Source organism: Babylonia areolata, chromosome 6 (assembly GCF_041734735.1).
Source record: "Babylonia areolata isolate BAREFJ2019XMU chromosome 6, ASM4173473v1, whole genome shotgun sequence".
In the NCBI taxonomy this organism is placed as follows: Eukaryota; Metazoa; Mollusca; class Gastropoda; order Neogastropoda; family Buccinidae; genus Babylonia; species Babylonia areolata.
Genome location: NC_134881.1, coordinates 50,311,060 through 50,338,774, shown reverse-complemented (window position 1 = coordinate 50,338,774; position 27,715 = coordinate 50,311,060). Strand labels below are relative to the sequence as shown.

The following is a 27,715-nucleotide window of genomic DNA, read 5'->3' as shown; positions in this document are numbered from 1 at the left end:
AACTGCTTGCATACCAGACATACTTCATAGATTCAGTACAAGAAAGGGTGTACATAGGCTTCATGGCCTAGTCCCTTCCTTTGTAGTACAACAGCTACTTCAGTTTAAAATGAATTGGATATGGTTGGGTTCATTGAGAATTATGGCAATTTGCAAATTCACAAACCAAAAGTGCACATGGTTATGAACAGCATTGATGCACCTGTTGAATACTCTTTTCACTTTATTTTCACTTTAATGTTATGTCACAGAAGCTGTATCAAAGTGTTTATATCAAATATTGTTTTGAAACAAGACAGCTTTTGACAAGCAAAACAAAAATTCAATACACCACCATTTAATTGTCATATCAAGGGCTTTTCAATTAGTTCTGATGTGTGACATAACTTATGAAGAGATGAAAAAATGTATTACATTATGATAATCGCCGCTTTAGTCACTGCATTCACACATATTTTCAAGACCATCCGGCTGCTGAATTTTTAACTGTAAGGCAGAATGCATAGCCAGGGTGACTGCGCTTTTAAAGCCAACATTGAACTGAGCAGATGTGATTTCCGTGCAATGATTCTGTATGACTTTTTAAAAGTCTTGTCTCCAGAAGAATGCCTTTAGAGTTGTGTATGTTTTGGGAGACAGTCTTTCCATGGCCAAAGTTTTCAGGTGGAATAAAGAATTTCAGCATGGAAAACTGGCACTGGAAAATGTACTGCCATACTGGCCATCCTTACAGTAGTTACCAAGGACAACATATAACCATTGCAAAGGCTTTGATCAAGGACAATGCCAGAAGTTTACACAGCAGAAGATACAACAGGAACTGGACATTTCATTAGATCATCTGAGTACAGTTCTGCATGATCAGCTTCTTCACCTTCACTTTCACCTGTCCTATTTCCAGTTCTCTCCATTGGTTCCTGTCTCTCACATTTGAGCTCCCTCCTCATGATGATGGTTAGGAGGTCATGGGGTCCAGTGGCTTGGGTGATCTGTCAGACCTCAGTGTTTGTGATGTGCTCAGTGTAGGAGATGCCTAGTAGCTTTCAGAAGCATCTCATTTCCATGGCTCGGATCTTCTTCTGAAGGTCGGCCATGAGAGTCCACTTTTCGCAGGCATAGAGAAGCATTGATTGAACCAGTGAGCGCATAAGTTTCACTTTCGATCTCAATGTGATGTTTTCGTCTCTCCAAATGGGCTTCAGTCGAGTCAGCTGCTGTAGTCTGCGCTATTCTAGACATGACTTCTGGTTTGGAGCCTTCATCTGTGACAATTGCACCCAGGTACTTGAACCTAGATACAGATTCTGAAGACTGCCTGTTGGCTTTGATATCAATGCCAATGCTGTAGGTGTTATTGGTCATGGTCTTTGTCTTTTCTGCACTGATTTCCATTCCTTATGCCCTGGAGGTGATGTCAAGTCTTTCTACCAAGTTGGAGTGTTCGATCTCATTTCCTGGCAAGCCATTAATGTCATTGGCAAACTGAAGATTTGTAACAGTTCTGCCTCCCATGGTGATGATGCCCTCATGGTCTTCCTATGCGTTCGACATAATGCATTCCAGGAATATGTTGAATAGTGCAGGGGATAGTAGACAACCCTGTCTGACTCCAACTGTTGTCCTAAACCAGTTTCTAACGGAACTGTTGTGGAGGACTGCACTGGTTGCCTTGTCGTATAGTTGTTGGATAACTCAGATGATATTATGGCTGATTTTGTTTTTACTCAAAGTCACCCACAAAGCCTCATGCCACACTGTAAACACTATCCTGAAATCTACGAAGACATGGTATGGCAGTTGCTCGTGTTGAAGCTATTTCTTGCGTATTGTTCTCAGATTGAAAATCTGTTCAGCTTAGCATCAGCAAATGCTGGGTTCCTCACAACTTAACTGAAGAGATCAAGAGGGTCAGAGTAGAATGGTATACCTATATGCTGAGGAAACTTACTTGAGGACATTTGGGAAATTCTGACTGGTGATGAAATATGGATCTTTGAATATGATCTTGAAATCAAGCAACAGTCAGTTGTGTGGGCCTTCCCTGGTGAGGACCCACCTGTCAAGTTGAAGAGATCAAGGAGTGCTGGCAGACAAATGATGGCCAGTTTCTTCTCCAAATCTGGATTTGTAGCCTTGGTATTTCTGTGGGAAGACAGTGCCCCCCAACTGGTATGTCATCTGTTACCTACCTAAGGTCTTTGAGGAATGGTGCAAGCGCCGACCATGTAGGGTACCCAAGGCCTACTGCTCCACCATGACAACACCAGCGCTCACACGGTGGCAGCAACTCTTGACTTTCCGGCCAAAAACATGAAGTTGGTCACTCATCCGCCTATCTTGCCAGACCAGGCCTCCCGTGACTGATTTCTGTTCCCATTTATCAAGAAGCATTTGCAGTGAAGAAAGTTCCAGACCTCTGAAAATGTCTGAGCTGATTATGAGGGCGTTACCTCCACCATGTCCCAATCTGTGTGATGAGTGACTTTGACAAGTGGTTTGAGAGGATGACCCTGTGCATTGGGGCTAAGGGAGGGTACTCTGAGAAACGAGTTGTCTGCTTCTGCGTGAAGGTGTTCTCAGAAAGTCACATAACAGAATTTATTGCACAGCCTTTATTGCACTGCACCAAGAAATAAAAATAATTTTTAAAAGCCAGTAAGTCACTGAATACTGCTTTCAGACTTGGAAAAAAAAGATATTACAGATTTTTAGAGAAGACTAATGATGTTATGAAATGCAAAATTGGTATTTCATATATTCATTGTTATTGCTAGATTTGTATTTCATACAGTACATGCAGATGGATTAGGTAAATAATCTGTCATTTATTTTCATTCCTGTTCTTTCTTTCTCCTAAATACATTTTTCTATTGTTTGCTTTCATTGAGGGCATTGTCTTTTATCATTTCATGCCTTGATACTAATTTCAGTTTGTCTGTTGTCAGGTGTGAGATTTTTCCGACTATAGTCGGATTTCCGACCGAAAATTGGCTCCTGAGGCCATTTTTGAGATTCGCATAAGTCCGCTGAGAAAATCAGAGGGGTGGAGGGGGGTGAGGTTTTTTTCCGACCCACGAAGGTTGCACGAACGTTGTCCGACCGATCAACAAGACAGACCCACAGTGTTTGCTAAAATACCCCATGTTTGGATAAGTGAACCAATTGAGAATAAGTGTTCCGTTGCTCCTCTGTCATCATTCAGCTTATCCGTGTTCGGTCGGAATTACAAAACTTTTGCTCGCGGGCTTCACGACTTGCAAAGATACCTGATTTCGTCCATCGTCTTCAGTCACTGACAAAATGAGAAAACTCACAAAGGATTAGAGGATTTTTGTAGCAGAGATCGATAAAGGAGTGAATAATAAGTGGAACTGGGTCTGGTAAGATGAGATCGTGAAAACAGAAGTGAAGAATAAAAAAAATAACTTTACGGGTAGGCGACGCCATTCACAAAATGAACAGCGCGGGCAAGGCCAAGTGCGATTGGTGTCAGATTGTATGGGCGTAGCTCTTCAGTCTAGGCATGAAAATCTGTTTTCACATTTGCATTAAAAACGGAGTGTCTGTTTTCTAGAAGAAAAAAGAAAGAATGAAAAAGTCTATGAGCCATTCTATATCGTTTACCGATGACCTGTCAAAAATGAAAACAGAATGCTCTTTCGAAAGCGTCGGTTGTTGACCCCTTGAGAGGCGATCCAGTGACTTGTCAGAGCACCAGAATTGAAGTCCGAAAGTTTCTTAATGCACTGTGAAAAGCACGCACGTGTGCACATGCACACACATGCGGTTGATCACACACACACACACACACACACACACACACACACACACACACACACACACACACACACTGACACACACGGACATGTGAACGCGCGCACAATAACACACACACAAACTTTGCGCACGCACAGATACACCAGTGCGCGGGATCTCCATCGCTGTCAAGCCACAAGGGCCATGGGTACATCTGCTTGACCCTCTGTTCTTTCAGCAAAAGCTGCCAATGTTTGCCACTCTACTATGCACAAGTAACATTGTTGCGATTGAAACAAACTTTGTAGCAACTGACGTCAGTGCCTTTTCTGACACAGCCGAGGCTTCTGTACAAACAGTTCATGGCAAGAGTCCGTGTATTTAGATTTGAAACCTATAGCCGGCCAGATTACCAAAGTTGTATTGAAAACACACACACGCGCGGAGAGAGAGATCTATTGAGTTTGAAAGCAGTGCATACACATGCACAAATACAACTTGCATCAGTTCTTTCCTCCTACCATCTCCCCTCTCTTTCTGTCTGCCTCCCTCTCTCTCTTGTTCACACACAGTTGAATTGAAACCACATGTGCGCACTCACGCTTGCTTGCTGTCTCTCTCTTTCTTTCTCCCCTGAACACACACACACACACACACACACACACACACACACAGAGTCCATGCTGGGGAACTCTCAGTGGATCCGCTATTTTCAGCAGAAGAGCAGTTGATTTCAGAGAGAAAAAAGTCACTCCCCAAACCCCTGCCCCCCTCCTGCAGACTTCACTTTCATGATTTGCTGATGTACCCCTCCCCTCTCTCTTGAGTGGCTACCAGTGCTGAGGGAAGCGGGGAGAGTAGGGGTTGGGGGTATGAAACCACAGACAATGACCATGGCAATTTTGGCACTGAGCCAAGACACTGACCACTAGCTCCAGCTGAGAATCCTTGACTGCTTGAAAGTGCTACAACCAGTCACAGACCCACCCCCTCCTCCCTCCAGTCATTCCACTTCCCCCTTTCTTTCCTCAACCAACACACATGCATGTCAGTGGAACAGAGGGTACAGCTGAAGAGACCAGATGGTCAGTCATATTAGTACAGTGCAAACTTGTGTGCTAATAACATTTTCCTTGAAAACACACATACACACACTCACTCACTCACTCACACAAAGAGTTTAACACAGAGAGAGCTGTATTTAAAGCAGTGCACATACATGAACTTTAACTCCCATGTCCAGCCCGACCCCTATTCTCAATCTCTTTGTCTGTCTGTCTGTCTCTCTCACATACACACAGAGTTGCATTGAAACCACACACACACACACACACACACACACCACACACCACACACACACACACACACACATGAGACACGATTTGGAAAATCATGCCCCTAAGACTGACTTTACAGGTTTGGAAGCAGAAACACTTCAGTTTTGGAAGAATTGGACTGATTTTTTGTCTTCTGTGGGTTGGAATACCTCAGCAGCATTGGTGGCCCACAAGTGCAGATTTCATGGTTCGAAATTGAGAAAAACCTTCAGCTTCAGGGGGCTTCGGCCCCAGACCCCCACCAGGGGCGTTGCCCCATGGCCCCCCACTGGGGGCCTTCTGCGGCCCCCAGGCCCCCACCTTTCAGACTCAATCACAATTTCCCAATCTCATGCCTGGTTGTATTTCTTGATTACCTTGCCTTAACTGTCAGATTGCAGAGAAGGTGAAGCTGTTCTTTCAGCTGTATTCTATTAATCGGCACAAGATGACAGTTCTGACTCCATCGTACCATGCTGAGAGCTACAGTCCTGATGACAACCGCTTTGACCAGCGCCAGTTCCTGTACAATGTCAAGTGGCCCTGGCAGTTTCACCGTATTGATCAGGAGGTACTGCTTTCTGGCTTGTCTCTTGTTGAAAAGCGTAACTCGACAACTTCTCTCCTTTCTCCCCTTCCCATACCCCCACACGGCCATTTCACTGAGTGTAGAGTACCTGACCACTTCATAGGATCACTTTGCTATTCTCTAAGGATTTTTCCATTTGTTAACCCTCAAAGTGCTGGATATAATAAAACATACATACAGAAATCATGCTTAAAACAAAGGGATAGTTTGCTTCCACTACCTGTGCTCTGATTTGGGGCATTTGTATGCTTATCAGTAAGAATAAATAGGTAAATCTGTACATTTTTGGAAAGTAGAGTGAATGAAGACTCAGATAAAAGTAAGGAAAAGGCTGTACCTTGTATGTAGTTGGAGATATTCCACAGGATATAATCAACAAATGTTGCACACTTATTTTCCGAAAACATCAGCCACAATGTTTGTAGGTATTTTCACATCTTTTACAGAGTCAAAATCTCAAAATTGCATTAAACTGTACAAAAAATGTTCTGGCTGCAGAATCATGATATGAATGTAACTGAAACAATGAAATTATAAGTATTGTGTTCTTTGTTTGAGACACGCCCACCAACGCCATGCGCTCACACATCTACAATACTTTATGCAATCACAGGCAAAAACAGAAATAAACGTTTTCTTTTAGCTCATTTTGCTTTCAAAAGCAGCAAGAATGCTTTAAGTCAAAATAATTCCCAGTTTTCTAGCTTGATTTGTTCAAGAGTTCGCAATAGATCCATGCCTAACCCACTTCACCACCCCTCCCCACCCCCATCACCCCCCCACCCCCCCAGTTTTTGTAGCTGGAGACACAAAACTGAATGAACAACAAGCAAGCCAGCATGCCCAAGTGTCAAAATAACAAAGCTGTTTTCACCAGAATCCATGTCAGCAAATGAATCATCACTGGTGACAAGGTCACTCATTTCCTGAACTTTGTCAACTTCAGTGTCACTCATTGTTTACAAAAAAAAAATTGGAGATCTGGACTTGTAAACTCAGTCAAAGTTTGTTCAAACACAAGCAGCAAGGCAGTAACACCAGAATGAGGCAGTTTTAAGAAGGCTACCGAGTATAGGTGAACAATTTTGGACTTATGTAAACAGAGCCACGATAGCACTTTGCAAGAATTTTTGGCACACATGTGTAAACAGTGTGATTCTGTGTGATATCCCTGTTTCAGTTGTTTGTATGTGTAGGAACGTCTGTGGAAGATTTTAACTCACTCCTGACGATGGAACGCAATAGCATTCCTGACGTAAGGTAGCGTTCCAGACAACAGAACGCTATTGTGGTTTCAACAATTAAAATTTTTTCCACATTTTCCTCATGGGGTAGCATAACAATTGCAGCTACACTGGGCATTGTGAATGTGTCAAGGGTCGAATGGAAAGTTTCTTCATGAGATTCTGTAGCAACACACTCCACAGCGAGCCAGCGAGTTCAGGACCCCACACGACAACAAGCTTATCTGCACATGTATCGAAAATGGCGTCGCAGGCGATACAAGCGGAAATTTTTGGAGCAAACTAGACCACGACAGTGGCTTTTACTGAAGTGATTGAAATGCTTCAGACTGAAGGTTTCGACATCAACGAGTATATTGAAGATGTTGAATAAAGTACCTGCAGTGAAGAAAGCCACCAGCAAAAAGGTACTGATAGTGACTCAGCTTCTGAGAGCAGTGAAGAGGGAGGGGGGTGGGCGTTCACATGACGTGAGGAGAGGGGTCAGTGGGTCAAGTACAGTGAGTTTCATTCAGTTACTTTATGTTTTGTATTTTTTGTGAATTTTTTCCTAACCCTAACAAATGGGTCGCCTGTAGGGAAGAGCAAGGGAGAAAACTATTCATCCGGAGTGAGTTAACAAATTCATTTTCTCTGGAAATACTTTGTCTGTCAAGAGGAAATATGGATTAAACATGGACAAAAAAATTCTTTCCACACAAATTAGGGATATAATTGTTCTGGATTAAACTGCAGTTCCAGATCATGAACTGCTTATTTCGTTTATCCTCCAGATCTGCAAAATGTTCTTGGTTCGTTGCCAGATAAAATTTGTGTTGCCAAAATTAGTGTTGGGTTGCCCTTTTAAGATAGCATAACATGACTCTTTTTGTTTGTATGGTATGTGTTAAAGATGTATGAGCGTAAGGTTTCAGTGCAAGTAAAGGAAAAGAAAAAGAAATTCTGGACAGAATACATAGAATGACACTAACTACACCATCAGAGTGTTTATTGCCTGCGGCTGTTTAACTCTATGGAGATGTAGTTAAATAGTGCATGTAGTTTTACTGTGATGGGCAAATATGGGCATATTTGAAAAAATTCAACACACTTTCACACAGACAAAGACATACAAATTATATATCACTAGAAAGTTTACCATCTCTTCTTTTAACATTTTAAAACAGTTTTCTCATTAAATGCTGTTAAATTTTTTTTTTTTAATTGTCACTAAATACTGAAAAACAATAAAAAATGAAAAATAGGTATACTGTACCCACCAGGCATGTCATATCCATCAGCTAATCCACAAGGCAGCATAAGATGATTTTCTCACACAGTAAGGTTCCCTGATTCTCATGAATCAGTTTGAAGTCAAATGTTGCACAACAAACTGTTAAAAAAAAGAAAAGAAGATCACAACACTGGAAAGAGAGAAAAAGCAAAACCATACAAATCCATCTCTTGAAAAAAGAAGAAAAAAAACCTATTGACACATTTCTGCTGCAGCTAGACTATTATTTGCTGTAGTCCTTGACTGTGTGGAACACCTCAAAGCATGGAACAGCGCAGAGGGGCACTTTACACTGTTTGCACATGATTGTGGTGGCTTTTTTGTGTGTGCGTTTTTCACCTCTTGACGTGACACTCCTTGTGCTTTGTGTTTGGCGTAACACACCTTGCACCCTCTCTGTGCTTTCCTGGTCTGCTGCTCATTGGTGGGTGGAATGGTTAGCAGGCCAGTGACTGCCTGGCCTCAGTCTCCCCATGTCTGCTCCTGTGTCTGGCAGATCTCCTCCTCATGTGTGTAAAGTGTTTTGAATTTCTGTAACAGACAATGCTGTCATAAGAAAAAAAGAAGAAAAGCTTTTGCATATATTGCAAAAAAAAAAGGGGGCAAAAAAGAAAAGAAAAAAACAAATGCAAAATAAACATCAGTAATATTACACAGCATATACACATGCATAATAATTCAGGAGTGACAGTATAAATAACACACACGCACAGACACGCCCATGCATAATCAGGCATGAGATTTTTCCGACGATAGTCGGATTTCCGACCGAAAATTGGCTCCAGAGGCCATTTTTGAGATTCACGTAAATCCGTTGAGAAAATCGGAGGGGTGTAGGGCGGGTGAGTTTTTTTTCCGACCCACGAAGGTTGCACGAACGTTGTCCGACCGATCGACAAGATAGACCCACAGTGTTTGCTAAAATGCCCATGTTTGGATAAGTGAACAAATTGAAAATAAGTGTTCGTTGCTCCTCTGTCATCATTCAGCTTATCCTTATTCGGTCGGGATTACAAAACTCGCTTGCGGGCTTCACGACTTGCAAAGATACCTGATTTCATCGATCGTCTTCAGTCATTGACAAAATGAGAAAACTCACAAAGGATTAGAGGATTTTTGCAGCAGAGATCGATAAAGGAGTGAATAATAAATGGAACTGGATCTGGTAAGATGAGATCGTGAAAACAGAAGTGAAGAATAAAAAATAACTTCACGGGTAGGCGACGCCATTCACAAAATGAACACCGCGGGCAAGACCAAGTGCGATTGGTGTCAGATTGTATGGGTGCAACTCTTCAGTCTAGGCACAGAAATCTGTTTTCACATTTGCATTAAAAACGCAGTATCCGTTTTCTAGAAGAAAAAAGAAAGAAAGAAAAGCCTATGGGCCCGTTCTATATCGTTTACCGATGATCTGTCAAAAATGAAAACGGAATGCTCTTTCGAAAGCGTCGTTTGTTGACCCCTTGAGAGCCGATCCAGTGACTTGTCAGAGCACCAAAACCGAAGTCCGAAAGTTTCTTAACACACTGTGAAAAGCACGCACACATGCACATGCACACACATGCGGTCGATCACACACACACACACACACACACACACACATGCACACGGACATGTGAGCGCGCGCACAATAACACACACACACACACACACACAAACTTGTGCGCACGCACAGATACACCAGTGTGCGCGATCTCCATCTCTGTCAAGCCACAAGGGCCACTGTACTATGCACAAGTAACATTGTTGCAATTGAAACAAACTTTGTACCAACTTATTGATGTCAGTGCCTTTTCTGACACAGCCGAGGCTTCTGTACAAACAGTTCATGGCAAGAGTCAGTGTATTTCGATTTGAGACCTATAGCCGGCCAGATTACCAAAGTTACACACTCACCACAGACATAGAGCTGAATTGAATGCACGCGCGCAAGCACACACTCACACACACACACACACACACACACACTCTTTGAAAAAAAACACATGAATGCATTCACGTATACATATACTATATATTATTTTATCTCTCTCTCCCTCACACTTGCACATGTGCACACATAATGTTATGAGCACTCACGCAGTCACACAGAGCTTAATAATGCGCACATGCGCGCGCACTCACACACACACTCTCTCTTTCAAGCACACACACACACGGAGATTGAAAACACACACACACACACACACACACACACACACACACACACACACACACAATTGAATTCAAAGCAATGCACATATATGCACACATACAAACTTGCACTTTTTCCTCCCACCTTCCCCCCTCTCTCTCTGTCTCTTTGTCCCTCTCTCTCTCTCTCTTTCTTGCATATACACACAGAGTTGTATTGAAAACGCGCGCGCGCGGAGAGAGAGGTCTATTGAATTTGAAAGCAGTGCATACACATGCACAAATACAACTTGCATCAGTTCTTTCCTCCTACCATCTCCCCTCTCTTTCTGTCTGCCTCCCTCTCTCTCTTGTTTACACACAGTTGAATTGAAACCACACATACACACGCATGTGCGCATTCATGCTCGCTTGCTGTCTCTCTCTCTCTCTCTCTCTCTTTCTCCCCTGAACACACACACACACACACACACACACACACACACATACATACATACACACAGAGTCCGTGCTGGGGAACTCTCAGTGAATCGGCTATTTTCAACGGAAGAGCAGTTGATTTCAGAGAGAAATCACCAAACCCCCACCCCCCTCCTGCAGACTTCACTTTCATGATTTGCTGATGTACCCCTCCCCTCTCTCTTGAGTGGCTACCAGTGCTGAGGGAAGCGGGGAGAGGAGGGGGTGGGGGTATGAAACCACTGTCAGTGACTGTGGCAATTTTGGCACTGAGCCAAGACACTGACCACTAGCTCCAGCTGAGAATCCTTGACTGCTTGAAAGTGTACAACCAGTCACAGACCAACCCCCTCCTCCCTCCAGTCATCCCACTTCCCCCTTTCTTTCCTCAACCAACACACATGCATGTCAGTGGAACAGAGGCTACAGCTGAAGAGACCAGATGGTCAGTTATATTGGTACAGCACTTTACAAAAGTGTGCTAAGAACATTTTCCTTGAAAACACCACTCACACACACACACACACACACACACACACACACACACTCACTCACTCACTCACTCACTCACTCACTCACACAAAGAGTTTAACACACACAGAGCTGTATTTAAAGCAGTGCACATACATGAACTTACTCCCATGTCCAGCCTGACCCCTATTCTCAATCTCTTTGTCTGTCTGTCTGTCTCTCTTTCTCACATACACACAGAGATTTGCATTGAAACCACACACACACACACACACACACACACACACACACACACACACACACACACACACACACACACACACACACACACACACACACATGTATGATCCAAATACATTGTGGAAAAAATTGAAACAGCTAAAAACAGTGGAAACGCATCAAAACACACAATCCCTGTCAGTTAAAAGATGGATTACCCACTTACATGAACTTATTGGAAACAAAGTTGGTATGGATGATGAAAACCAAAATACCAGTGATGATGGGATGAAAAACGGTTTTAACAATGTGGATTGTAATAACACTTGTTTAGATAATGATATATCTGACACAGAAGTAATAAAAGCGTGCCAAAAATTGAAGAACAACAAATCACCGGGCATAGACGATATCAAAAATGAGATAATTAAAGCTGTTTTACCGGACTTACTTCCTACAATCAAAACAGTACTTAATTACATTCTAAAAACTGGATGTTATCTGGATTTGTGGAAAAATGGGATATCTATCCCAATTCATAAAGAGGGAGATAAATCAAACCCAAATAACTACAGAGGAATAACTATCAATTGTTCTTTAAGCAATCTACTTTGTCTAATCCTCAACAGCAGATTAAATGATTATTTAGAATCAAACAATTTACTTGCAAAAGAACAAGCTGGATTTAGAAAAGGTTTTAGAACTACAGACCATTTTTTTGTTTTGAAAGAAATTGTTGATTACACCATGAAAAATAGAACGAACAGATTATATGCATGTTTCGTGGATTTCAAAAAAGCGTTTGATAGCATTTCACATGCAGGTATGTTCACAAAACTTTTTAAAAAATCGGTATACGAGGTAGGTGCTTCAATTTAATAAAAAGTTTGTATACGGACACAAAAGTCTGCACCCGTAATGAAAATGGATTCTCCCCTTCAGTCTATGTTCGAAGAGGAGTACTACAGGGAAATACACTGAGCCCCACGTTATTCAATATATTTATAAATGATATTGTTGATTGGCTCCCAGATACTGATTCGCCAACAGTTAGTCATTCTCAAAACAGAAGTATCTCTTGTCTTTTATATGCTGATGACTTCGTATTACTTTCAAAATCTAAACATGGCCTACAGCTGAAACTAAACCAGTTACATTTATATTGTAAGCAATGGGGTATTGAAATCAATAGAGGCAAAACAAAAGTTGTCATATTTTCGAGATCAGAACCACGAGCTTGAATGTTTTTTAAATGTGGAACAGAAGTTGTAGAAAGAACTGAACAATATAAATACCTGGGAATAATATTCTATAAATCAGGCAGTTTTGAAAAGGCTATGGATATCTGGCAAAACAAGGTAATAAAGCTTCTCATATTCTTAAAAGATCTTTCAAGAATGAAAACATAAGCATACATATAATATCAAAATTATTTGATAGTCTCGTTTCACCAATACTAACGTATGGAGCAGAAATATTGTTCCCCACTTGTGAAAAAGCAGATGCTACTTTTACCTTTGACAAACTATATAACCATTGTCTCATGAACAAATTTCCTCATGAGCATGTTCATCTAAACTTTTTTAAACAAATACTGGGTGTCCACAAAAAAGCCACAAATTTAGCAATACTTGGTGAAATAGGTAAATACCCCTTAAGTTTAAAAGTGATTTGTCAAGTAATAAAATTTTGGTTTCACATAACACAGGCATGAGAAAATTTGTATATCAAAATTGTGTATGATGACATGCTTACAGAGGAAACAAAACAGCGAACATGGATTAATTTCGTTGAAATTATATTACATAATCTTGGTTTAGGACACGTTTGGAATAATCAATCAACATTCAATATTCATAGATGTAGCCACGTTATAATGAATAAACTAGAATATGGATATGTTTTATTCTGGAAGAGAAACAGATCTGAAAATGAATCTAAACTACTATTCTATAATAAACTTACTCATGAATACAGAACCAAGCCTTATTTGCTTGAAGGATATCTTAATTATAATCAAAAACAATCATTGTGCAAATTAAGAATATCCTGTCATGATTTAGCAATAGAAAAAGGCAGATATTCCAACATTCCAAAAGAAAGGAGACTATGTTTACAATGTCAAACAATAGAGGATGAATTTCATTTCTTAGATGACTGCGAATTATACAAAGGAATTAGAATAGAATTCATACAAAAAATTCTAAATTACATTCCAAATATTATTAAACCCAGTCAGCTAATACTGGAAGACAAACTTGTGGGACTGTTTGGGAAATTTGTCAGTAACTGCTGTCAAAAACGCCATAGCGTGCAAGAGTGATTCAATGTCTTGTTCAGTATTTATCTATTTTTGTTTTGCTTTTTTTTGTGTGCGTGGTTTCATGTAACTTTGCATGTGTGTCATATAAACCTTGTTCAGGTTTAATTGACATTAAAATTGATTCTGATTCTGATTCTGATTCACACACACACACACATGAGACACGGTTTTGAAAATCATGCTCCAAGGCTGACTTTACAGGTCTGGAAGCAAAAACACTTCAGTTTAGGAAGTATTGGACGGATTTTTTGTCTTCTGTGAGTTGGAATACCTCAGCAGCATTGGTGGCCCGCAAGTGCAGATTTCATGGTCTGAAATTGAGAAAAACCTTCAGCTTCAGGGGGCTTCGGCCCCAGACCCCCACCAGGGGCGTTGCCCCATGGACCCCCACTGGGGGCTTTCTGCAGCCCCCAGGCCCCTTTCAGACTCAAACACAATTTCCCAATCTCATGTCTGATAATGCACTGACACACCCATTGCACAGACTCACACCCACACAATTTAATAAGTGCACACACAGAAAATGATAATTTTACATTAATCTATATAAATTATTCATTAAAAATTGTAAAAATCAACATTATTTACACAAGAAATAAATTAGCAAAGTATCAAATTGTAAACACACTCACCTCAACAGGAGTGGACGTGTCTGGAAAGTCAGTCAGAGTCCTGGGGTCCCAGTGAAAGGTGCAGCCAGTGGGAAGTTTGTCAGGTCTTTTACCCACTCAGTACTCTTGTTCCTCATCGTCGATATCTACAGTCATCATGACATCTTGTCTTGCAGTATGGCCGTCACTAGTGTCACTGTCGATTTCTGTATCAGCATCGTAGGGGTCAGTCAGCAAAGTTTCGTCATCACTTTCAGAATCATCATCTGGTACTAACTGAATGCCATCATCATCAGAAAAATCATCGGGGAATTCGTCACCAGTGTCTAGGAGGTCACATTCAATGTCTGATCCTTCTTCTGTCACAGTTTCGACAGACTCACACAGGGAATACATTCGTCTCGCCGCCAATTTGGTTATGAAAAGATTGACCTTTCACCCAGTCTAGAAAAGTCTAGAAAAAAAGCCTTTCATGCGGTTAACGGTCGAAATAACTCAGTTTTTCCTAGACTGATCCATCAAGACAGCCTCATTAGTTTCCCTTTAATTGAACACTGCTGATTGTATGAAAAAAATTCCGCAATCCAACCCAGCTGGTGAAAATTCTAGTCATTGGTAAATCTTGGTCAGCCTTCATGTCTGAAAAGTTGTTCACTGTGGGAATCATTCTGCATATGTTAGCTACATTGTTACAAAGTATCTGCGCAGTAAAGTCATGGAAAAGATGGGAATAGGTCAACATTCGGCAAATACAAACCTCATAGTCTTAGTTATATGGATATTAAGTAATTAATGAAATGTGGATCTCATGTGGCTGAGACTGTCTAGCACAAACCAGCACATTTCAACAGGTGTGCAAATTGTTTTTAGGCAGTGAGCATTAAAATATAATTGGAATCAACTTATGCTGTTTACACATGATCTAAATGCAGTAATTCATTTATTAAGTATGCCAAGCCTATTTTATGCTCAGTGACAATCATTTGCCAAGGGATGTTTTGCTCATGGAGGGTAATCTGGTGTGTTTTTTTTATTCTAACATGCAAACTACTAAAAGAAATAGATATAACCCATCATTCTCTGAAAGGAAAATGAACACACTGTCCAGTTATGATAATTTCACAAAATCTTAATTATTTTGCAACAGGAAAATAAAAAGAGACAGACAGAATTTTCTGTCCTGGGGCACTCTAGGGGGTGGTATGAAAGAAAATAACCCTAAAATAGAACATAGTGAACATTTTTTTTGTGTTTGCAGTGTTTGTTTTGATTTATCAAAGCTGGAAAGGCAAGATGAAGACAGGGGAAGTTTGAAACTTTTATAATAATTATGTGGGAGAATGTGTCCAATATGCTGATCATGATTTGAAGAAAGAACTGGACTTGTGTGGGGGCATTGTCATGTATTTTAAGCCCAAAAATGCATTTGGGGATTTTGCTGCAATTTAACAAAACTGGAATTTCATGATGAAGACCGGGGAAGTTTGAAAATTGATAGATATGTCGTAAAACGATGAAATGCCAGCTGACCTGAGCTTCAGGTGCTTTAGCTACATGGAATTGTTATGTTACCAGCACACAGCTTTCAGCTCCACAGACACTAGTTTCAGGTGGTGAACAAAAACATGATTTAGATCGATAGTCTTTTTGTATTTGAATACTGGTACACCCCCTCTCACACATGAGTCATGAATGCTTTGGTTCTTGTCTGAATTAGCTGTTGATACAAAGTATGTGTTCTGTATGGCAGTGATTCATACTGAATGATACTTGAAGAGGAAATAGTATAGAATGCTGTATGAAGTGTATACTCTAACTGAATTCACAGAACTCGATGTCAGACTAAGCAGTGATTGTTTTGTTTTGACAGGCAAAGAGGATCAGCCAGGTACTGAAAGCCCAAAATACCAGCAGTATGGACGACAGCAGCATGCAGGATGCAGACAGTGACACTAGTGCTAGCCCCAGGCTGGTTATCAGCACACCGCCTATTGCATCCAGTAGTTCTCCTGTGGGAGTCACAGTTCCACTGTCTGCCATTTTTCGCAACGGGAACAGCAGTCCACGACAAACGCTGCACTCCATGCCACCTCTTGGTGGCCGCTATGTGCCTCTCCAGCCCCATCAGGTGCAACAGTTTCAGTTGCAGCAGCCCAGCCAAGTGCTCCAAAATCAAATGTCCACTCCAGTCCCCATCCCTCAGCTGGCTCACCTGGTCACTTCATCCAGACTGTCCAAAGCCACTCCTGTGTCTACCTCCAGTTATGTCCCGGTCACAGAAAGTAATGTGGACCACAATTCAGCAGAATACATTCTCAATCGAGTACCAGGCACTGACAAGGTGTTACTGAGTTCTGGTCGCTATGCTACTATCGATCCCAGTTTACTTGGCCCTGTCAATGCCTTGATGGCAGTGGCCAATCAGCGACCTCTGCCTGCACCTGAAACAGATATGTCTCCAGAAAGGAACCCTCCAGCACCCCAAGAGGTGAAACAACTGCAGCCAGCAGCTGCTGCAGAGCCAGCCAAGAAGAGACGCAGGAGAAAGCCTTCAGCAAAAGCAGGGGATGAAGGCAGGGACAAGATAGAGGCCAAAGGAACAGGTGGGTCAGGAAAAAAACCTCCAGCTGAGAAGGCAGCCAAAGCCCGGCCAGAATCGGCCACTGTTCTGGAAAACCTGGCTAAAAAGGTTCGCAGAAAATCTGTGGACTTGCATGCTGCAGAAAAGCCTGTGTCAACGCTTGTTAAAGAGACAGAATCATCCATTCAGCCAGTTGTAGTGTGAGTCCAGATGTCATCACATTCTAGACAGTTGATGTGGTAATTTGCAATTACAAAAACTGGCTTCTGGTCTGTGTTGACCTTCATCTCAGTGTTTCTCTGATTTTTGGATAGTGTGGTTTATAATACAAGGGTGTACATCTGCATCATACATAGATAAAGTTTTGAGAACGTCCATTCATTTTTCATTGCTGAAGAGGATAAATGTACCATTACATTTTAATCAGGAAGGTCATTGTTCAATGTTTCTTTGTTAGCTCAGATACTGTATGTGGAAAACTTCAGTGACAAGTCACTCCTCCCCAAATTTCCAGTTTGTTCAGAATAAGGCCTGCAACATTGCTTATGCAACCTCGGGGCAGTTGGAGTCAATGTCTTAGTGTCTGATTAACCAGGAGGTGATATCCGATGTGCATGCACTGGTCATATTCATTTTATCATAGTCGAATAATACCTTTAGACTTGATCTTGAAAACAGTGTTGATCAATTAGTTTCAGTGTCCCTTCTCATCTTTGTGTGAAGAGGACAAATGTCCTACAGTGTTTGAATGGGTCAGGACATTTGTCCTATTGACCATGTCGGTGTTAACAACACCCGTGATAATACTTTTTTTTTCTTTTCTATTTTAATTTCTGTATATATATGCATATTGCTATTGTTTTCTTCTTTGTTTGTTTTTAGATTTTTAATTCAGTACCTCCTGCCAGTTGACCATTTTAGTCTTAACTTATCTGAATGACAGTGTATCAGAAGTTACAAAACAAGAATAGTGTTATTCAAGCAGTGTAAATTGACCTGAAAACAATGTTGAGCATCAAACCCAGCTCGTCATACCCAGACAGGAGGTGTTTGTGCACTTCTGCACCAGCATGTTTTTATTCTGATTTCATCCATGGAACTGAAAGTAACTTGGGGCTGACATTTTACTGCTTGAAAGATGGAAAGTGTTATGATGATTTATAAACTGTAGGACAGTTGTCTTCACTGACTTGAGAGTTTGTGTCTTGTCTGAAGGGGGGCATTATACAATTACCAGCCTGTATAAGGAAATAACATTATTGATGGCTTGACGATACAATCCCTGCAAATTTAATTGCACAGCTGATAATCTGTTTAGGTTTTAAATTATGAAATGTGTGTATCATGATTGATGCTGTTGGTTTTTCTTCAGTGGAATCTCATAAAAGGAATAAGAAAAGAAATGTTTATATGAAGGTTAACTTTAAACCTCAAGCCCAGAGAAGATACAAATATATTTCATATTGTAACATTGATTTTTTCTATGTTCATACATTAGATTTTGACAGATCCATCTCATACTCCATGCCACTATTGCCGTCTTTTGTCTATGTCATGTCAGAGAAAATGCCAGTTCAAAAGATACACTTCAGACATCGACTGTAAGGTTTAATCTTTGGATGGGGATGTGGCTTGGAGTAGGTTGAACAATATAGCTATGGAGAAAAAAGTTTAGGGAAACAACCATTACCTTCACTGTTTTTACCTTGATAATCCTGTCTGATGGATAGAGAGCAAACATAAAATTGTTAACAGGCATTTGCTGTGGAGACCTGTGAGTTGAGAATTCAATGAGTTCATTGGTGAACCAACTCAGTTATAAAGAAAAAGCACCAATATTCATTCTAATTCATTTCTACTGATGAAAATAATATGTACTGATCATGTGTGTGTGTGAATGTGTGATTAACTGCAATCGTTTGACATTTTTTTGTGACAAAGACACTCTGGAATAACACACTGCTTGAGGCACTGACACACTAAACTTTTTTTTAATGCATTTTTTAACATTGTCAATTTATTTTTAAAAACTTAACCACTTGGATGCACAGATGCAGGAAAGGAGGATGGTTACTTTCAGGAGGGCACTACTTAGAAACACACAAAGGAGGTAATATGCTTTGGGAGGTCATTAGCTGCACCAACTTTCAGTGTCTATGTACAAGTGTGGTAGAAGTTTGCACAGAACATAAACCAGATCCCTGCCAGAGTTTGCACCAGTGGGTCATGGTGAGCATGTGAGCTTATATGGAATAATGTTCTTTTCTGATTGTCTAATTTTTGATTGCTGCATTGTATTTGATACTGAGCACTGAAATCATCAGTACAGTTATGTCAATGATCGCAATTGTAATTGGTTATTTGTCATTTGTATTGTTCAAGACTAACATTCATTAAAGTTCTGTTATTACTGTACAGTGTTTGTTTAACTCTATGGAGACGTAGTTAAATAGTGCATGTAGTTTTACTGTGACGGGCAAATATGGACATATTTGAAAAATTCAACACACTTTCACACAAAGACATACAAATTATATATCACTAGAAAGTTTACCATCTCTTCTTTTAACATTTTAAAACAGTTTTCTCATTAAATGCTGCTAAACATTTTTTTTTTTTAATATTAAAAATTATGTCACTAAATACTGAAAAAAAGAAGAAAAAAAAGAAAAATAGGTATACTGTACCCCATCAGCTAATCCGCAAGGCAGCATAAGATTATTTTCTCACGCAGTAAGGTTCCCTGATTCTTATGAATCAGTTTGAAGTCAAATGTTGCACAACAAACTGTTAAAAAATAAAATAAAATAGAAGAGCACAACACTGGTTGGTTGTGTAAAAATCGACCTCTCACCCAGTCCAGAAGAAGTCTAAAAAAAAAAAAGCCTTTCACGCAGATAACGGTCAAGGGGAAATAACTCAGTTTTTCCTAGACTGATCCCTCAAGACAACCTGATTAGTTTCTCTTTAATTGAACACTGCTGAGTATATGAAAAAAAAATTCCGCAATCTGCCGAATACTACACTACAGCACGTCATTCTGAGCGGGCAGAGTACCGGCGCCGAAGAGCCAGCACATCTCCAAAGAGTTAATGTATTCAAACATGTTTCATTTCATTTCATCCACCCAGTTCGACTGGCCTTCCTTCCTTCCTTCCAGCCACCACCACCACCACCACCACGCAGTCCCCAATCCCCAGCAACATTTAGCATTGCCACTGATCTTGGCTCTGACTTTTCACCACATCCCCCCCTCCCCCTCATCCCTCCCCACAGTGAATGTGGAGCTAGTAGCAGGTGGCTGTGAGGTTACCCATTGGAGGAAAACAGATGATGGTTGTGGACAGCAGTTGTATTTAAGTGTTAGCTAGTTGTACACACTTTATGATGTCACTCGTGCATCTTTTCATACTAATGTTGGAAACATGCAGTAAACATCCCCCACATCCCACCTTTCATGATTTCAATCCCAACGAAAGTAAGGAGGTCTGATTTTGTTTTGAATTACTGCCATCCAGCTGTCTGCCTTTAGACTTTACAGTTACTCCAAAGCCCTTGTTTGCTTCCCCAGAGCAGTCACAATTGTTTCACATCAATTTCTTTACCGGCTTTAATTTCTCAGCAAAGCAACACTGTCAAGACTCATCCAAAACTGTAAAACATAAAATATGTAAGAGCTGGTCAGTTGATATAATTTGAGATTGACTAGTTACAAAATGTAACCGGGTGTTCAGCAGTGAATCTGCTTCATTTTGTCTTCCTGTTGAATCTAATTAATAGGTAATCATTAGGTAATCATTATTGGGTAAAAGGTCCCAGGCTTAACAGCCACTGGGGCTGTGAATTCATATACATTGTGTTTAGGGCTTGGCATAGGAAGGCAGGGCCCAATCCTGTTCTTCCACCATTTTAACCTTCCCCAGCGGAAGTCAGGTACCCATTCACACCAGGGTGGAGTGAGGAAAATCAAAGGAAAGTGCCTGCTCCAAGGACACAACACCATGCCAAAACTGGATGTTGAACCCTGATCACTGGTGAGCATTGAATCAGAAAGTTCAATGCCAAACCGATTCTGCCAGTTTCAGTTTTTCAAGGAGGCATCACTTTGCTTGGACAAATCCATATACGCTACACCACATAAACTAGGCAGATGCCTGACCAGCAACATAACCAAACGCATTTAGTCAGGCCTTGACTGCATGCATTTGTATTTGTGTACCTATCTGAATGGATTTCTTCTACAGAGTTTTATCAGAGGACAACTTTGTTGTTGTTGTGGGTTCTTTTTCAGTGCGCCAAGTGCATGCTGCACACAGGACCTCGGTTTATCACCTCATCTGAACAACTAGACCCTCAGTTCGATTTTCCAGTCAAACCTGGGGAAAAAAGGTAAGAGTGGGATTCGAACCCAGACCCTAGGGACTCACTGTATTGACAGATGAGCATCATAACCATTCTGCCACCTTCCTCCTTGATTCTGCCACAGTTGTTTCAACACAGGACGTTGGACTGATTAGGGGATCTTCTCCTGTGCTTGAGTCATTCCACACATCAATGAGAACTCTCACTTCTTCCTTTGGTATGACAGGGTTGCTCATGCCCTTCTTCCCCCTGGGCAGGTTCCTCAAGTGGGAACTTAAACTCCACTGCTTGGGCCCCCTTCAAAAAGGGGACTTTGTAGTATTCTCCCTGTTTGGTTCAATGTACTTAGCATGTCAACTTTGAACGCCCACCCATCTGTCCCCGCGGTTCTTGCCATGGTTCACGTGTGGCATTTCTTTGCTTTCTCTGCTAGGGCATTAAGGAGAGCACATAATGAAAATTGTTGTGAGTGGCTTTTTATGTTTGAGAACTACTCAAAACTATTAAACATCCTTTTACATTTTGAAGATCTTTCATGTCCTTATTGTTATGTAACCAGAAGAAATAGACCATGACAATGATCTGAGCTTGCTGAAAAGGCCTTAAATGGAATAGACATGATGAACATTGTTACTTGAGTGTCTGCAAGAAAGCAGTTTTCTTTTTTTTTCTTTTTCCCTTTTTTTTTTTTTTTTACTTGCATTTGATAATCATGAAACATATAACTGAAACTTTGGTTATTATGATTTTCAATATACTGAAAGAGAAGACTATTCAATAGATACAGTTGAATTACTTATAGCAGAAGCATGTGGCAAGACCAAGATAGAATTGGAACATGTACATGAGAGACTGTGTCTTGTATCCTGGTAAAACAAGACACAGTAAAACCCAAACAGTTGTTGATATGTTTTTGACTCACTTGTGTAAACAAAGTGAGTCCATGTTTTAACCGGGTGTTCGGATGTCTGTGTGTGTGTGTGTGTGTGTCCATGGTAAACTTAAACAATGCCATTTTCTCTGCAAATACTTTGTCAGTTGACACCAAATTTGGCATAAAAATAGGAAAAATTCAGTTCTTTTCAGTCATCTTGTTTAAAACAAGATTGCACCTCTGGGATGGGCACAAAAAAATTTTTAAAAGGAGCCAATTTTTTTGCAAACTGAATTTACTGGGTTTTTTGGGTGGTTTGGGTGTTGTTGTTTTTTGTTTTTTTATTATTCTCTAAACTTGGCACTTTGATCTGATATTCTGACACAGCAACAAGAGCAGTCATTTTTTATCATTTTTTGTTCAAACAGGAACTTCTTTTGCTAAGATTGGAAATTATATTTCTGGTGCATGTCTTTGGTGCAGATAGTAAAAAAGGGAAATTAATCTGTAATTAATTGTAGGGGGGTTAATTTGCTTTAAACTGATTTTTCTCATCTTAAACATTACATTTTGTATTTGTATTTGTATTTCTTTTTTATCACAACAGATTTCTCTGTGTGAAATTCGGGCTGCTCTCCCCATGGAGAGCCCGTCACTATACTACAGCGCCACCCTTTTTTTTTTTAGTTTTTTTTTTTCCTGTGTGCAGTTTTATTTGTTTTTCCTATCGAAGTGGATTTTTTCTACAGAATTTTGCCAGGAACAACCCTTTTGTTGCCGTGGGTTCTTTTACATGCACTAAGTGCATGCTGCACACGGGACCTCGGTTTATCGTCTCATCTGAATGACTAGCGTTCAGACCACCACTTAAGGTCTAGTGGAGGGGGAGAAAATATCGGCGGCTGAGCCGTGATTCGAACCAGTGCATACAGATTCTCTCGCTTCCTAGGCGAACGCGTTACCTCTAGGCCATCTCTCCACAATTTTGAAATTATACTCAATACATAAAAAGCTTGTGTGTTTTACTCTCAGTGTACAGGGTTTTCACTTTGTTCATTCACCCAAGTGGTCTTTTTCGGAAAATACTAAAATCAGTACTACAAGTGGACTTTAGATCTATTGGCTGAACCCTGAAGGTCATGGGCAAAAATCAATTGCATACACATATTTATACATATTCAAAGCATTTGCTCATATTCATTGCGAACGCGAAGGTCGCCATTTTGTTTCAAGTTGTTGACCTGCCCGTTCAATCCTATATTAACTCACTCAGTACGGCCAGTCCTCTCTTCTCCTCCACACAGACCCCTCAGATGTCCAATGGGTGTCTGAATGACCCAACCTTTAGCTTCCGTCGTCAGAATTGTGGTATTCTTTGTCAACATTCACCTCTTCAGTATAAGAGCCTTCCGCTTGCAATATTTTGATGATGGTAACTGGGGTGAAACGCTGTTAACGTCGTCTCTTTCGCCGTTCGTATGGAAAGAGTTAATATATACGATAACATGTGATGGAAAGTTGGAGAAGGAGACCGTTAAATATTTATTCAGAGAAAGATTTGTGATGAAACGTAAAAATTTCCAGTCTTGACTTTTCTCAAAATGAAGTCCTTTTCACTTCATACGACGTTTAGAAGTACTTGTACTTGGCTCTGCATGTTATTAGTTTAACAAAATACTCAATTTTCATATCAACTTTAAAACTATAAAACTAGAATGAACATAAAAGAGAAATTGAATCGACTCACTGCAGATACCACAATCTATTTATCACCCTTTAAAAAAACATGTTTAAATGTTAAAGTTTTTAACGTCAGTTAAGGAGCCACAATAGTGTATTGGGTAAGACAGTTTCTTCTCACCTGAACACGCGGGGCTCGAATCTGCCGTCAGGACTTTTTTTTTTCTTTTTTTTTTTTTATTCTTCCTTTTTTTTTTTAACCCGAAGCTTTATAACAACAAATACAGAACACATTTTAACGATTTGATTTTTGTTTTTTAAGTATCGCAAGTGAGTCTTGAAGGCCTTGCCTCTCTTGTTCAGATATATAACCATAGCAGTTTGAATATGTGCAGCATAACTTAAAAACATAATGGCTTAGATAAGTTGTCTGCATGATATTCTCAATCTACCCACAGTGCTGTATTGCACAGCCCAGGTGAGCCCATATAGTCTGCATGATTCGGTCAGTCTATACAAACACAGTGCTACATTGCACAGTCCAGGTGATCCCGTAAAGTCTGCATGATTCGGTCAGTCTAGACACAGTGCTGCATTGCACAGTCCAGGTGAGCCCATATAGTCTGCATGATTCGGTCAGTCTAGACAAACACAGTGTTGCATTGCCCATGTGATGGAAGGTAATACATGAAAAGAATGGAATTACTCAAATAAGGAAAATGATGTAAGTATCTTGTACAATGAAACTAAACAAAGTCTAAATAAACGTCTGTATTGTCATCTCTAATACTTCTCACCAGCAAAAAACTCTTTCCAGCCATCTCAAAGAAAGGGGTGAAATAAAAAGATACCACAAAGGGGATGGAAGTTTGATGAATGAAGAAAAGACAAAAAAAATATTGTTTCAACACTTGATTTCCTAACAGATAAAATCAAGTTTGTTATGACCTGTTTTGAGTCAATGCCCATACTCACTGAAAACTGGCCATATTACAATCTTGCCCTCTGACCTCAAAAAGATGTCTGATTTTGGAGCAGGTGCAAGGTTGATCCTTTTTCCTGAGGAGATGATGAGGCCAAACCTAAATGCTGGCAAAGGCCTTTTCATCTGTACGTGCATAGGGGGATATCATGACCACAACAGGGATGGGAATTCAGAATAAACCTGGTTTCATTGTTAACAGTTAGATATGTTTCTTAAGTTAATTCCTCAGGTCATGGACTTAAATTCTTGTAATTCAGTTGTCATAACTTGACATTTAGAAAGCTTGGTATTTTGCTTTAACCCTTTCACTTCCAAACTCGCATTTATGCAGCAGCTAGGAAGAGGACCCATGTCACTGAAGGGTGACCAGATCATGGGTCTGTTATCCATGAACCTACTGCTCTTAATGTTCGGTGGTAGGATAAGTCATATTTTCTACCCATGACATGGGGATTCCCCAGCTGTACTCAGACACCATATTTACTGTGTTTATAGCACAAGAGAATTCTGCACTCTGAATTGACTGGCGGTGAAAGGGTTAAGTAGTTTCAAAAGAAGTCAACATGGATGGACATGTCACTTTGGACCAAAGGATCGAAGATCTCTTCAGTCCTTTCATCTCATCAGTCTTCCCTGAGATACTGATCAAGAATAGTACTTTCATCCTTCCAACTTTTCCTCTCATACATGCAGTTCACAATGTTCGTCTTTTAACCTTTTCCTTGACTGTTTTTCTACCCTCAAACCTTCCCCTTTACCATTCCACTTTGTTTACTGAAGGGAAAATATTCAGTTTAGTGATCCGAGACTACATTTTGATAATAATTCCAGTGACTTTAGAAAATCTTGAATTAAATGTTTGTGCAGAGAGGACATCTTTAAGATGCCATTGTGATGCAGCAGGCTGATCAAATAAGTGTACAACTTTTCCTTTATTAATTTGTTTCTGACAGAGCTTCTCTTCTATGATCAAACTGGGTCCTTGGCAAGACATGATCTGTTGATGTTTGACTTCAATGATTTTCTGTTTGTTGTCATATCTTTTGGTTATTTATTTATGGCAGCTAGAATGTGTATTTGTTTACTAACAGTTTTTTTATGTCCATCTTTATTATTACAACCATGCAGAAACTTTCTTACCAGGTGGTGGGTAGCGAATGCTATGAAAATTTATTACTCTATAAAAGAATTCACAGCCACTGTACATACATTTTTCATTTTGAATTGAAGCATGACCTGCTTGTGACACATACCTGATTAGTATGATGCTATTCATAAGTATCAAAAGAGGAATTAGTTCTATTATTTCTCTTGGAACATGATGATTTTGGCCAGGCTCATTCGAAGCACTGTACATCCCCTCAAATAGATTAATGCTGTGAAGAGCGAATAAATCTTGCTGACAATACATTAAATAGTTTATTTGTTGTTGTTTTTTGTTTGGTGTACTTTTTATTCTTGTTGTTGTTGGTAGTGAGGAGGGTTAGATTTATTTATTTTTGATTGGTTGGTTGTGGTTTTGGAGGAGTTTATGTTTGTTGTTATTTTATCTTCTCTTCTGAGGGTTCAGACATATCTTTAGTTAGTCTTGTTTGTGTTTTTTCTGCCACATACTGTCACACGATAGTGGCATTGATCACAGCAATGGACAGTTTGCTGGAAATGTTGGATCTCAAGTATTTGAAGCTGTCAACAGTCTCAGGAGTAGAGCTGTAGACTGAGGTGGACAGTGTCGTGTTGATATTCTGACCCATGACCTCTCTCTTTTTTGCGACAAGTAGACTAGTAATCTTGGGGATTGCAGCCCACTAACACAGAAGATATAGTCTGCTGATGAACAACTCCATCTGAGGATGCACCAAAGGCACAGGACAGGAACAGTGAGAAGATGCAGAGCACAGTGGTGGCCAAGATGATGCCCTGCTGTTGTACTAATGCTTTTTAGGATGAAGATGGAATGTCCTCTCCTTGGCACAAGCCTGGGCATATTGAATGGAAATCCTGGGTTGTCCAGTCATCAGGACCATGCTGACATGATCCAGAAGAGAACAATGCATCTGGGACCGGCAGAGCTGTAGGTGTTCAGAGCAATGTCAGTATTGATGGCATCTTACTGCCTTCAGGACTCCATTCCACCAAGATTTACTTGGATCGCCTTTTCTTCTGAAAAAAGGTGAAAAGGAAAATTTAAAAAGCTGCAAATCTGTAGGTGGAAAGATGAAAGTTCTATCTTTGAAAAGAATCAAAAGGAAGATTGATAAAAAGTAGTAGAATAATTTCCTTTTGGATTGACCTGAAAAACTCACTTTTTGTTCACATGGTAATTTTCTTCTCTGCTCATTTATCAATGGCTCGGGCAAGGTTCCTGGAGACCATGATGTCCATAGAACCCTGGGATGGTGTAGCACACTTGGTTCTTGAGCATTCAGTGTTTACCTTCAAAGTTACCCTTGTTTTGTCAGAATAGCCAGAGTAAGTACGTTACATTTTTAAACATCCCCCCCCCCCCCCCCCCAAGATTATTTTCTTATTTCAGAAAAAAATAATTCTTTTTATTACTTTTTTTTTTTAGAGTCTCATTTTCTTAAGACAGGGATTAATGTCAGTGGCAATTTTCTCTCTTCGACCAGTTGTGTGAACCTCACTTATTAAACATGCAAAACTTTTCAAACAAACATGCAAGTCAGTAATTTCAGAAGGGATTGAATCCTCGCTTTTAATCCTCTGCATTCATCCTCTTCTTACCCTCACCGGAGAGGCAATTCTGTGAAAACAGGTAATCCAGTGAATAACAAGAACATTTAAAAAAACACATTTCATGCGATGACTAAAACTA

At 40.2% G+C, this 27,715-nt stretch overlaps 1 protein-coding gene across 1 annotated transcript in view; it reads left to right on the top strand.

The window, feature by feature from the left end:
• Positions 1-25,833, top strand: part of LOC143283120 (glutamine-dependent NAD(+) synthetase-like) — a 45,467-nt gene extending 19,634 nt beyond the window's left edge. Inside the window, exons 8-9 of the mRNA XM_076589257.1 lie at positions 5,467-5,643; positions 16,268-25,833. Coding sequence (XP_076445372.1) covers positions 5,467-5,643; positions 16,268-17,182 — 1,092 coding nt within the window. The 3' untranslated portion in view covers positions 17,183-25,833. The remainder of the gene's footprint in view (positions 1-5,466; positions 5,644-16,267) is intronic.
• The last annotated feature ends 1,882 nt before the right edge of the window (positions 25,834-27,715 follow it).